This window comes from Salvelinus fontinalis, chromosome 26, assembly GCF_029448725.1.
Source record: "Salvelinus fontinalis isolate EN_2023a chromosome 26, ASM2944872v1, whole genome shotgun sequence".
Lineage (NCBI taxonomy): Eukaryota > Metazoa > Chordata > Actinopteri > Salmoniformes > Salmonidae > Salvelinus > Salvelinus fontinalis.
Genome location: NC_074690.1, coordinates 3,454,524 through 3,468,462, shown reverse-complemented (window position 1 = coordinate 3,468,462; position 13,939 = coordinate 3,454,524). Strand labels below are relative to the sequence as shown.

At 42.0% G+C, this 13,939-nt stretch overlaps 1 protein-coding gene across 1 annotated transcript in view; it reads left to right on the top strand.

The window, feature by feature from the left end:
• The first annotated feature begins 1,878 nt into the window (after nt 1-1,878).
• The window catches only part of LOC129823552 (ras-related protein Rab-31-like), a 23,525-nt gene continuing 11,464 nt past the window's right edge, over nt 1,879-13,939 (top strand). Inside the window, exons 1-3 of the mRNA XM_055882375.1 lie at nt 1,879-2,102; nt 5,043-5,122; nt 7,248-7,329. Coding sequence (XP_055738350.1) covers nt 2,067-2,102; nt 5,043-5,122; nt 7,248-7,329 — 198 coding nt within the window. The 5' untranslated portion in view covers nt 1,879-2,066. The remainder of the gene's footprint in view (nt 2,103-5,042; nt 5,123-7,247; nt 7,330-13,939) is intronic.

Below are 13,939 nucleotides of genomic sequence, written 5' to 3'. Positions count from 1 at the left end.
AGCCAGCACCTCTCCTAGACAGGTGTTCTACTCTGCTAGCCAGCACCTCTCCTAAACAGGTGTTCTACTCCGCTAGCCAGCACCTCTCCTAAACAGGTGTTCTACTCCGCTAGCCAGCACCTCTCCTAAACAGGTGTTCTACTCTGCTAGCCAGCACCTCTCCTAAACAGGTGTTCTACTCCGCTAGCCAGCACCTCTCCTAAACAGGTGTTCTATTCCGCTAGCCAGCACCTCTCCTAAACAGGTGTTCTACTCCGCTAGCCAGCACCTCTCCTAAACAGGTGTTCTATTCCGCTAGCCAGCACCTCTCCTAAACAGGTGTTCTACTCCGCTAGCTCAACACAAACCCATACACTCTACCAAAACCCCCTATACCATACCACCACCCCAGACGAGACAACTATACACAAACATCCCCCCTGTCACACCCTGACCTAACCAAAATATTACAGAAAACAAAGATAACTAAGGCCAGGGCGTGACAGTTTATAGTTTTGTTGTAACGATTGTCCTCTTCGTCTGAGGAGGAGTAGGAAATATCAGACCAATGTGCAGCGTGGTAAGTGTCCATAATTAGATTTTTAATAAATCAACTGAACACTGAACAAAATAACAAAAGCACAAACAAACAAGCGAAACAGTTCTACATGGTGAAACACAGACACAGAAAATAACTACCCACAACCCATTGTGGGAAAACAGGCTACCGAAAAGTATGAATCTCAATCAGAGACAACGATCGACACCTGCCTCTGATTGAGAACCATACTAGGCCAAACACATAGAAATATAACATACAGAACAAAACATAGAATAACAACATAGAATGCCCACCCCAACTCACGCCCTGACCAACTAAAAATAAAGACATAAAAAAGGAACTAAGGTCAGAACGTGACATTTGTTTAATGTTGTGTTAGTGTATGTAAGTTGTTTTGTCTGAAACGTTGTTCCTCCTGCTGCTATTGGACCAGGTCTCTCTTGGAAAATAGATATTATCTCAATGAGAAAAAACCTGTATAAATAGGGTAAAATAAGGTAAAATGTAATTTTAAAAATTATTATAATAATTCTACAGCATTGAAACATATTGGTATGAGCAAAACTGTTAGGATTTGAAATTTTATTGTTTATTAATGAATCTGTCGTTATTTAAATGGATCCGCTGTATAACTGGTTTAATCCTCAACATAAGATTATTTTCATATTGTAAAAAAGGCTTTCGTAGCTTCCCATGGCTGTGAAAAATAACGTGTCAAACTGAATAATATTGTTTCCTTATTAGTCGTCGTCTCAAAAAATACAAGTAAAACCTCCCACAAAATGTTGTATCTTCTCAAACAAACAATCAAAATGTATTTCGGTCTCTTTAAAAAATGTGTCAGTGATATACAGAGCTTGACATTGAGTCACAATTAGCAAGTTAGCATCACCATAACGCAAATGTTGGAAATGTTGCCATTATATTCTCCACTGCTTGTCCTCTCCTCATACCTTTACTGAGTTGAAAGTTAATACATTATTTATTATCTTGTACTAAACTTTCTTTCTGTCCCATCCGGGTCTTTTTTTCTAGTCAGTTTCTCTCTCTGAACATAAAAGTAACAGACGAGATGACGGCCGTCACGTGACAGTGAGCGTTTCGGGTTGCTCCAACTGTTTTCCGTTATGTTTTGGGACGGTGGTCATCATGGTGCTTTCAAGGCACCTGGGAACTCGGGTAAAACAGAGGGCAAATTATGACGTCGATGATCTTAAAGTCGAAAAAGTAGAAAAGATCCCAGAGTTTCCGAGTTGGATGACAGTTCAAAACGATTTTTTCCCCCCAGTCGAAGATATTTCTTTCCCCCCCGAGTTCCCAGTTGTCTTGAACGCACTGAAGTCGGAAGTCTTGAGATTTCCGAGTTCCAAATTCCTAGTTGTTTTGAACGCAGCATTAGTCCTGTTTAGGGGCTGGGTTTCTGAATTTTATCTAAAGAACAAATCCGTTGTAAGCAAATATGGAGAGATAAAGACATTGAAAAGAAACGGAAGAAGTATGCCTATATTACCATAAGCTTTTAAAAATGGCAATACGGGAACTAAAAGTGTGTCTTCTTGGGGTAAGTGAAATAAGTTATTGTTTGGCGATTGTCTTTGGAAATTCTTTGTCTGCGGTCCGTCTGAATATTTTTTAGACTGAGAACGCGACCGTTTGAAATCCTTTCTGTCTAGTATAATTTGACATCGCATAAGAACAGTTCCGTGTCTATCTTATTATCTTATCGAAGAACCGTTGTACACTGAGAGACATTTCTTTAGGAAATTATGTGGAGGCGAAGCCACATAAACCTAATCATAAACTTTCCCCGGACAGTTATAGACCTGTACAATCCCGTTTGTAATCTGTCAACTATGTGGTGTTGTTTATTATACTGCTGCTTGGTTTGGTTTGTTGTCCTTGTCAATTGAGTGATTTCCCTTACCTTGCATTTTTTTGTTGTTGCAATGGCCCTTCTGACTATTAAATAGCAGCCATTACGTCACCATCCGGTTGGAGTTGTTACAAGGAGCCGGACCATTAGATTCTACATGACACCACTGAGAAGACAGCAAGAATTAGACCGTGACCTCGGCGGTTTCTTTCAAAAATAATAGTCCCGCAATGAAGATGGTAAAACAAAATCATGCAAATTATCGAAATACGTAACATTTTATCAGGAAATGTTTGCAGACATAGAATTTTGTTTAAGAATATTAAGAAAGGAAAATCTTTAATAGCCTTAATAGCAGAAATAATATTATAGAATTGACAATACTGTTAACAACATTAAAGGGTAATGATTACTAGATAGTTATAATGGCAACAGCAGTAATACAAATAACAAAACATTATTTATAATGCTACTGTTAATAATAATAGTAATAACAATATTAATAATTATATTCTTATTCTAATTATAATAATACACTTTAAAAAACACATTTAAATCGCATTGTTACTTAGCCCATCTACTATCTTGCACAATGTTCAGTAGATTTGGGGGGGGGGGGGGGGGGGGGGGGGGGGAGAGTGTGTCCAATCAGCTTGAATGCAGTATGTTTTTCATATTGGACATACATATTGCACCGTACACAATTTCCTGTACATTGTGTCGCTGCAAAAGGTGGGTCCATTTTACTCAGGAGCACTTCTACTTTGCAAGGTCCTGATTGCTATTCTTGTGGCCCTTTTTAAAGTTTTACAGTCTATTGACTGTAAACCCCGAATGGGTTTAAAACTAGGAAAACTAATATGATCCCACTGTGGAAAAGGGGAGACGCTTACGAACACGATGGTGACTTGTCTGAAGGTAACCCATACGAATGAGAGGTTTCATGCCAACAAAAATATCTGTCTAAAAAAACGACAATATTTCCTGAGCCGTCTTATATCTCCTAGGTATAGAACAAACACTTCAAAACCGTATTACTTATGATGTATACTGAACAAAAATATAAATGCAACATGTAAAGTGTTGGTCCCATGTTTCATGAGCTGAAATAAAAAATCACAACATTTTTCTTAACACTGTCAATTAGATTAGCATTATGGAGTAACTACAGTGTTGTTGATCCATCCTCTTTGTTCTCCTATCACAGCCATTAAACTCTGTAGCTGTTTTAAAGTCATCATTGGTATCATGGTGAAATCTCTGAGTGGTTTCCTTCCTCTCCGGCTACTGAGTTAGGAAGGACACCATTATCTTTGTAGTAACTGGGTGTATTGATCCACAATCAAAAGTGTAATTAATAACTTCACCATGCTCAAAAGGGATATTCAATGTCTGCTTTTTAAAATGTATTTGTATTTTTACACATCTACCAATAGGTGCTCTTCCTTGCAAGGCATTGGAAACCCTCCTTGGTCTTTGTGGTTGAATCTGTGTTTGAAATTCACTGCTCAACTGAGGGACCTTACAGATACAGTAATTGTATGTGTGGGGTACAGAGATGAGGTAGTCATTAAAAAATCTTGTTAAACACTATTATTGCACACAGAGTGAGTCCAAGCAACTTATTATGTGACTTGTTAAGCACATTTTTACTCCTGAACTTATTTAGGCTCCTTGCCATAACAAAGGGTTGAATACTTATTGACTCAAGACATTTCAGCTTTTCGTTTTTTATTAATTAATAAAACTTTCTAAAAACATAATTCCACGTTGACATTATGGGGTATTGTGATGTCATTATGGGGTATTGTGATGTCATTATGGGGTATTGTGATGTCATTATGGGGTATTGTGAAGTCATTATGGGGTATTGTGATGTCATTATGGGGTATTGTGATGTCATTATGGGGTATTGTGTTTAGGCCAGTGAATATTCAGACTGGAACAACAAAATGTGGAAAAAGGTCAAGGGGTTTGAATCCTTTCTGAAGGCTCTTAATGTCTAATATGAAAAAATTAACTGCATTTAAACTGCTTGGCCACTCTCTTTAAAGGGCCGCAGAATGAGCAGCGACGCTGCTGGGGGTTTAAACTTTGTGGATTTGGAAACTAGAAGTGTTCCTGAGTAGAATGGATCCCCTCCTTTTTACTGTGACACAACGTACAGGCAATTATGTACAGTTCAATAAATTATATGAGTACACAAAAAATACATTGTTGACCATTTAGGCTTGAAAAATATAATAAATATATCACATAATATATTTTAATTATTATTTGTATGATAACTAGTATAAAATATATAGATAATTGTGTACATTTCCAATTTTTGCCCTAATTAGTCATTGACAAAGTATACCGGACAGACTCTTATTCTGAAGGATTCCAAAAATCCGTGACCAGGAAGTGCTTAGTTATTCTTGCCTGCTTCACAATGGTCTACATGACGACACCAACAAAACATTGTGTCCTTGGTTTGCAAAACAAAGCAACACAGGCTACTAGGATGCTTTTGGCAATAACATACTGTATCTTCTCAAGCATTTTTCTGATCAAATCTTTTGTCTTTTGTAGACAGACAGAGCAAACCCCAGTCGTTGCATTTCACCAACTTCATTATTTTTGCAGGATACTGGAGTGGGCAAGTCGAGTATTGTATGTCGTTTTGTACAAGACCATTTCGACCACAACATCAGTCCAACAATAGGGTAAGTTGTCAGAGCATTAATACCTTCTTCTACGCAAGTGTGTAATCAGCTTTCAGCCTGCCCTGTTGTGGACACCTTTTCAGGAATCTCCATTTAATTGCATCAAAATCGAAAATTAGTCTCAAACCCAAGTTCTCTGTCTTCCCAACGAGGAAAATGAGATGAGCAAAAAATATGTGTTGGGATGATTTTGCTGCTTTCTCATCTGATTGTGTATGTCATAATAGATCTGGTAGTAACTAGTGAGTGAATCTAAAACAGGGATGGATAACTGGCGGTGCGCGGGCCACAGTGAATCTAAAACAGGGATGGATAACTGGCGGTGCGCGGGCCACAGTGAATCTAAAACAGGGATGGATAACTGGTGGTGCGCGGGCCACAGTGCATCTTAAACAGGGATGGATAACTGGCGGTGCACGGGCCACAGTGAATCTAAAACAGGGATGGATAACTGGTGGTGCGCGGGCCACAGTGAATCTAAAACAGGGATGGATAACTGGCGGTGCGCGGGCCACAGTGAATCTAAAACAGGGATGGATAACTGTTGGTGCGCGGGCCACAGTGAATCTAAAACAGGGATGGATAATTGGCGGTGTGCGGGCCACAGTGAATCTAAAACAGGGATGGATAACTGGCGGTGCGCGGGCCACAGTGAATCTAAAACAGGGATGGATAACTGGTGGTGCACGGGCCACAGTGAATCTAAAACAGGGATGGATAACTGGCGGTGCGCGGGCCACAGTGGATCTAAAACAGGGATGGATAACTGGCGGTGCGCGGGCCACAGTGAGTCTAAAACAGGGATGGATAACTGGCGGTGCGCGGGCCACAGTGAATCTAAAACAGGGATGGTTAACTGGCGGTGCGCGGGCCACAGTGAATCTAAAACAGGGATGAATAACTGGCGGTGCGCGGGCCACAGTGAATCTAAAACAGGGATGGATAACTGGCGGTGCACGGGCCACAGTGAATCTAAAACAGGGATGGTTAACTGGCGGTGCGCGGGCCACAGTGAATCTAAAACAGGGATGGATAACTGGTGGTGCACGGGCCACAGTGAATCTAAAACAGGGATGGATAACTGGCGGTGCGCGGGCCACAGTGAATCTAAAACAGGGATGGATAACTGGTGGTGCGCGGGCCACAGTGAATCTAAAACAGGGATGGATAACTGGTGGTGCGCGGGCCACAGTGAATCTAAAACAGGGATGGATAACTGGTGGTGCGCGGGCCACAGTGGATCTAAAACAGGGATGGATAACTGGTGGTGCGCGGGCCACAGTGAATCTAAAACAGGGATGGATAACTGGTGGTGCGCGGGCCACAGTGAATCTAAAACAGGGATGGATAACTGGCGGTGCGCGGGCCACAGTGAATCTAAAACAGGGATGGTTAACTGGTGGTGCGCGGGCCACAGTGAATCTAAAACAGGGATGGATAACTGGCGGTGCGCGGGCCACAGTGAATCTAAAACAGGGATGGATAACTGGCGGTGCGCGGGCCACAGTGAATCTAAAACAGGGATGAATAACTGGTGGTGCGCGGGCCACAGTGAATCTAAAACAGGGATGAATAACTGGCGGTGCGCGGGCCACAGTGAGTCTAAAACAGGGATGAATAACTGGCGGTGCGTGGGCCACAGTGGATCTAAAACAGGGATGAATAACTGGCGGTGCGCGGGCCACAGTGAGTCTAAAACAGGGATGAATAACTGGCGGTGCGTGGGCCACAGTGGATCTAAAACAGGGATGAATAACTGGCGGTCCGCGGGCCACAGTGAATCTAAAACAGGGATGGATAACTGGCGGTCCGCGGGCCTGAGGACCAATTTCCAAAATGTGCAGAATTGCAGGAAATACATTTTTAAAACGTAATATTTTCTCTTCACTGTCATGGGGGGGGCTGTTTATCTCTCGGGGGGGGGGGGGGGGGGCGACGACGACTCATGATATGTTCTATTTTTTTATGTGGCCCCCACACCCCACCATTCAAAGTTACCCATCTCTGATCTAAAACATACAACATCCCTCACAGGAAACATTGAGTTATTCTATTTCCTTCTATCATTCACAGTTGTATCATGGTGAGACCAGCTGCTAGGCCTAATGTTCTGTGTTACTTGCAGGGCATCGTTTTTAACCAAGACGGTACCGTGTGGACATGAACTACACAAGTTCCTCATCTGGGACACAGCGGGACAGGAAAGGGTGGGTTAGGTACCTCGTCTTTGCTCATCCGCTACATGTTTTCAACTACTCATCCCTCGTCTGTTCGTCAGTTGTTTCTGCCTTCGCTCATCCTTCATCTGTTTATAATTCAGAGAGGATGCTGCCTACACTGAGACCCAGTCACTGGACACTTTAATAAATGGATCACTAGTCACTTTTAAATAATGCCACTTTAATAATGTTTACATATCCTACATTACTCATCTCATATGTATATACTGTACTCTATACCATCTATTGCATCTTGCCTATGCCGCTCGGACATCGTTCATCCATATACTTATATGTACATATTCTCATTCACCCCTTTAGATTTGTGTGTATTAGGTAGTTGTTGGGGAATTGTTAGGTTAGATTACTTGTTAGATATTACTGCACGGTCAGAACTAGAAGCACAAGCATTTTGCTACACTCGCATTAACATCTGCTAACTATGTGTATGTGACCAATAACATCTGCTAACCATGTGTATGTGACCAATAACATCTGCTAACCATGTGACCAATAACATCTGCTAACCGTGTGTATGTGACCATTAACATCTGCTAACCATGTGTATGTGACCAATAACATCTGGTAACCATGTGTATGTGACCAATAACATTTGATTTTATTTGGTTGCCAGATTGAGCTAAGCTCATTTCGGGGAGAGATTTTATACAAATCTGTCCACATTGTTTATGTTTCATTAAAACAAATGTCCTACAGTAGCTTCACTGCTAGCTAGGAGGTAAAAGTCTGGTTCCAGGGGTCAATGGAGAGAGTTGGCATGACAACCCTTTTCACTGTTTACTTCTTGGTTCCAAACTATGTATCCAGACACTTGTCAAGTCTTGCACAGTCACTTTAACAGGCAACATGGTATCATGATGATGATGATTTCGAAGGGATCATGTGATTGGTTATTCTGAGACACACTGAGAGGTCAGGGTTCAAGGTTCATAGCACTGTTGTGGCATGATGACTCACGAGAGTGGGGTGTGTGTGTGTGTGTGTGTGTGTGTGTGTGTGTGTGTGTGTGTGTGTGTGTGTGTGTGTGTGTGTGTGTGTGTGTGTGTGTGTGTGTGTGTGTGTGTGTGTGTGTGTGTGTGTGTGTAAATACAATATGTGTAGGCTGGCCATTATGCTGACTGGGCAGTAGTGGGTTAGATAGATAGATACTGGACAGGATAGATAGATAGAAACATACATACATACATACATACATACAGTGGGCTCCAAACAGTACTTAACAAAATATAAACAATATAATTATAGAGACCAACATGTGAAAAATACTGTACTTTATTCATGTTTCAATGGAACCCAACAAAATAATTGATTGATTTAATTAAAAATCTATGTCTTCCAAATCATGGTTTCAAAATTAATGTCACCCTTAAAGATTATTGTAAATAACATCTACCAAAATTAAACCAGGAATTAAATGATACTTATTTAAGTGTATCTAAGTGTTAAGGAACTATATTGAGCCATTACATCACTTCCTGTTTCACTAGGGTATAAAAATGAGGTAACACACATGCAATATCCAACTGTCATCCAACAACATGAAGAAAAGAAAAGAACTGTCAGTTCAGAAGAGACAGATGGTCGTAGACCTTCATAAATCTGGTAATGGCTACAAGAAGATCCACAAACGATTGAATATACCACTGAGCACTGTCAGGGCAATTATTTAAACATTCTAAAGACATGGAACAGTTGAAACCTCACGGGTAGAGGACGCATATGCATTTTCCCCCCAGGATAGGGAGGAGGATGGTGAGAGAAGCAACAAAATCCCCAAGAATCCCTGTGGAAGAATTGCAGGCCTTGGTGGCGTCTTGGGGTCACCAGGTTTACAAAAGCACCATCAGACGCCACCCCCACAACCACAGGCTCTTTGGAAGGGTTGCCAGAAGAAAGACCTTTCTGACCCCTAGACACAGACGCAAGCGCTTGGAGTTTGCCAAACGTCATTTAAATTATGACTGGAAGAAGGTGCTCTGGTCAGATGAGACCAAAATGTAACGTTTTGGTCAGATACAGCATCGGTATGTTTGGCGTTGAAACAGAGATGGAGACAAGGAGAGGCACCTCATACCCACGGTGAAACAGAGATGGAGACAAGGAGAGGTACCTCATACCCACGGTGAAACAGAGATGTAGACGAGAGGCACCTCATACCCACGGTGAAACAGAGATGGAGACAAGGGGAGGCACCTCATACCCACGGTGAAACAGAGATGGAGACAAGGAGAGGCACCTCATACCCACGGTGAAACAGAGATGGAGACAAGGAGAGGTACCTCATACCCACGGTGAAACAGAGATGGAGACAAGGAGAGGCACCTCATACCCACGGTGAAACAGAGATGCAGACAAGGAGAGGCACCTCATACCCACGGTGAAACAGAGATGCAGACATAGAGAGGCACCTCATACCCACGGTGAAACAGAGATGCAGACAAGGAGAGGCACCTCATACCCACGGTGAAACAGAGATGCAGACAAGGAGAGGCACCTCATACCCACGGTGAAACAGAGATGGAGACATAGAGAGGCACCTCATACCCACGGTGAAACAGAGATGCAGACAAGGAGACCACATACCCACGGTGAAACAGAGATGCAGACAAGGAGAGGCACCTCATGCCCACGGTGAAACAGAGATGGAGACATAGAGAGGCACCTCATACCCACGGTGAAACAGAGATGCAGACAAGGAGAGGCACCTCATACCCACGGTGAAACAGAGATGGAGACATAGAGACCTCATACCCACGGTGAAACAGAGATGCAGACAAGGAGAGGTACCTCATACCCACGGTGAAACAGAGATGCAGACAAGGAGAGGCACCTCATACCCACGGTGAAACAGAGATGGAGACAAGGAGAGGTACCTCATACCCACGGTGAAACAGAGATGCAGACAAGGAGAGGCACCTCATACCCACGGTGAAACAGAGATGGAGCCAAGGAGAGGCACCTCATACCCACGGTGAAACAGAGATGCAGACAAGGAGAGGCACCTCATACCCACGGTGAAACAGAGATGCAGACAAGGAGAGGTACCTCATACCCATGGTGAAACAGAGATGCAGACAAGGAGAGGCACCTCATACCCACGGTGAAACAGAGATGGAGACAAGGAGAGGTACCTCATACCCACGGTGAAACAGAGATGCAGACAAGGAGAGGCACCTCATACCCACGGTGAAACAGAGATGTAGACAAGGAGAGGCACCTCATACCCACGGTGAAACAGAGATGGAGACAAGGAGAGGCACCTCATACCCACGGTGAAACAGAGATGCAGACAAGGAGAGGCACCTCATACCCACGGTGAAACAGAGATGGAGACAAGGAGAGGAACCTCATACCCACGGTGAAACAGAGATGTAGACAAGGAGAGGCACCTCATACCCACGGTGAAACAGAGATGGAGACAAGGAGACCTCATACCCACGGTGAAATATGGAGGTGGGTCAGTGATGTTTTGGGGCTGTTTTAATTCCAGAGGTCCAGGGGCACTGGTTAAGACTGATGGCATAATGAATTCCACCAAGTACCAGGCAATTTTGGCTGACATTCTGGTTGCCTCTGCCTGAAGGCTGGGACTTGGCCGTATGTGGACTTTCCAACAAGACAATGACCCAAAACATACCTCAAGATCCACACAGAAGTGGTTCTGTGACAACAAAATCAATGTTCTGCCATGGCCATCTCAGTCGCCGGTCCTCAATCCAATCGAAAACCTGTGGGCTGAGTTGAAGAGGGCAGTTGATAAGCGCAAACCCAAGAATGTGAAGGATCTTGAAAGGATCTGCATCGAGGAATGGTCCAAAATCCCTCCAAATGTGTTCCTTAACCTTGTCAAACATTACAGGAAAAGACTCCATGCTGTTATCCTTGCCAGAGGTGGTGGCACTAAGTACTGAATGAGGAGTGCCAATAATTATGAAACCTTGATTTGGTGAAATGTATTTTGTATTAAATAATTGTATGATTTTGGTGGGTTCTATTGAAACGTTTAAAAAGTACAGTATTTCTCACATGTTGGTATTTTGAGTTTTTCTCTATAATTTAAATTGTTTCTATTTTTTAAAGTATTGTTTGTGCATTGCCAGTCAGGGGTGCCAGTAATTTTGGAGCCCACTGTAGGTAGGTAGGTAGGTAGGTAGGTAGGTAGGTAGGTAGGTAGGTAGGTAGGTAGGTAGGTAGGTAGGTAGGTAGGTAGGTAGGTAGGTAGGTAGGTAGGTAGGTAGGTAGGTAGGTAGGTAGGTAGGTAGGTAGGTAGGTAGGTAGGTAGGTAGGTAGGTAGGTAGGTAGGTAGGTAGGTAGGTAGGTAGGTAGGTAGGTAGGTAGGTAGGTAGGTAGGTAGGTAGGTAGGTAGGTAGGTAGGTAGGTAGGTAGGTAGGTAGGTAGGTAGGTAGGTAGGTAGGTAGGTAGGTAGGTAGGTAGGTAGGTAGGTAGGTAGGTAGGTAGGTAGGTAGGTAGGTAGGTAGGTAGGTAGGTAGGTAGGTAGGTAGGTAGGTAGGTAGGTAGGTAGGTAGGTAGGTAGGTAGGTAGGTAGGTAGGTAGGTAGGTAGGTAGGTAGGTAGGTAGGTAGGTAGGTAGGTAGGTAGGTAGGTAGGTAGGTAGGTAGGTAGGTAGGTAGGTAGGTACTGGACAGGAGTGGATTGGTTAGATAGATAGATAGATAGATAGATACTGGACAGGAGTGGATTGGTTAGATAGATAGATAGATAGATAGATACTGGACAGGAGTGGATTGGTTAGATAGATAGATAGATAGATAGATACTGGACAGGAGTGGATTGGTTAGATAGATAGATAGATAGATAGATACTGGACAGGAGTGGATTGGTTAGATAGATAGATAGATAGATAGATACTGGACAGGAGTGGATTGGTTAGATAGATAGATAGATAGATAGATAGATAGATACTGGACAGGAGTGGATTGGTTAGATAGATAGATAGATAGATAGATAGATAGATACTGGACAGGAGTGGATTGGTTAGATAGATAGATAGATAGATAGATACTGGACAGGAGTGGATTGGTTAGATAGATAGATAGATAGATAGATAGATACTGGACAGGAGTGGATTGGTTAGATAGATAGATAGATAGATAGATAGATACTGGACAGGAGTGGATTGGTTAGATAGATAGATAGATAGATAGATAGATAGATAGATAGATAGATAGATACTGGACAGGAGTGGATTGGTTAGATAGATAGATAGATAGATAGATAGATAGATACTGGACAGGAGTGGATTGGTTAGATAGATAGATAGATAGATAGATAGATAGATACTGGACAGGAGTGGATTGGTTAGATAGATAGATAGATAGATAGATAGATAGATACTGGACAGGAGTGGATTGGTTAGATAGATAGATAGATAGATAGATAGATAGATACTGGACAGGAGTGGATTGGTTAGATAGATAGATAGATAGATAGATAGATACTGGACAGGAGTGGATTGGTTAGATAGATAGATAGATAGATAGATAGATAGATAGATACTGGACAGGAGTGGATTGGTTAGATAGATAGATAGATAGATAGATAGATAGATAGATAGATACTGGACAGGAGTGGATTGGTTAGATAGATAGATAGATAGATAGATAGATAGATAGATAGATACTGGACAGGAGTGGATTGGTTAGATAGATAGATAGATAGATAGATAGATAGATACTGGACAGGAGTGGATTGGTTAGATAGATAGATAGATAGATAGATAGATAGATACTGGACAGGAGTGGATTGGTTAGATAGATAGATAGATAGATAGATAGATAGATACTGGACAGGAGTGGATTGGTTAGATAGATAGATAGATAGATAGATAGATAGATAGATAGATAGATAGATACTGGACAGGAGTGGATTGGTTAGATAGATAGATAGATAGATAGATAGATACTGGACAGGAGTGGATTGGTTAGATAGATAGATAGATAGATAGATAGATAGATACTGGACAGGAGTGGATTGGTTAGATAGATAGATAGATAGATAGATAGATAGATACTGGACAGGAGTGGATTGGTTAGATAGATAGATAGATAGATAGATAGATAGATACTGGACAGGAGTGGATTGGTTAGATAGATAGATAGATAGATAGATAGATACTGGACAGGAGTGGATTGGTTAGATAGATAGATAGATAGATAGATAGATACTGGACAGGAGTGGATTGGTTAGATAGATAGATAGATAGATAGATAGATAGATACTGGACAGGAGTGGATTGGTTAGATAGATAGATAGATAGATAGATAGATAGATAGATAGATACTGGACAGGAGTGGATTGGTTAGATAGATAGATAGATAGATAGATAGATACTGGACAGGAGTGGATTGGTTAGATAGATAGATAGATAGATAGATAGATACTGGACAGGAGTGGATTGGTTAGATAGATAGATAGATAGATAGATAGATAGATACTGGACAGGAGTGGATTGGTTAGATAGATAGATAGATAGATAGATAGATACTGGACAGGAGTGGATTGGTTAGATAGATAGATAGATAGATAGATAGATACTGGACAGGAGTGGATTGGTTAGA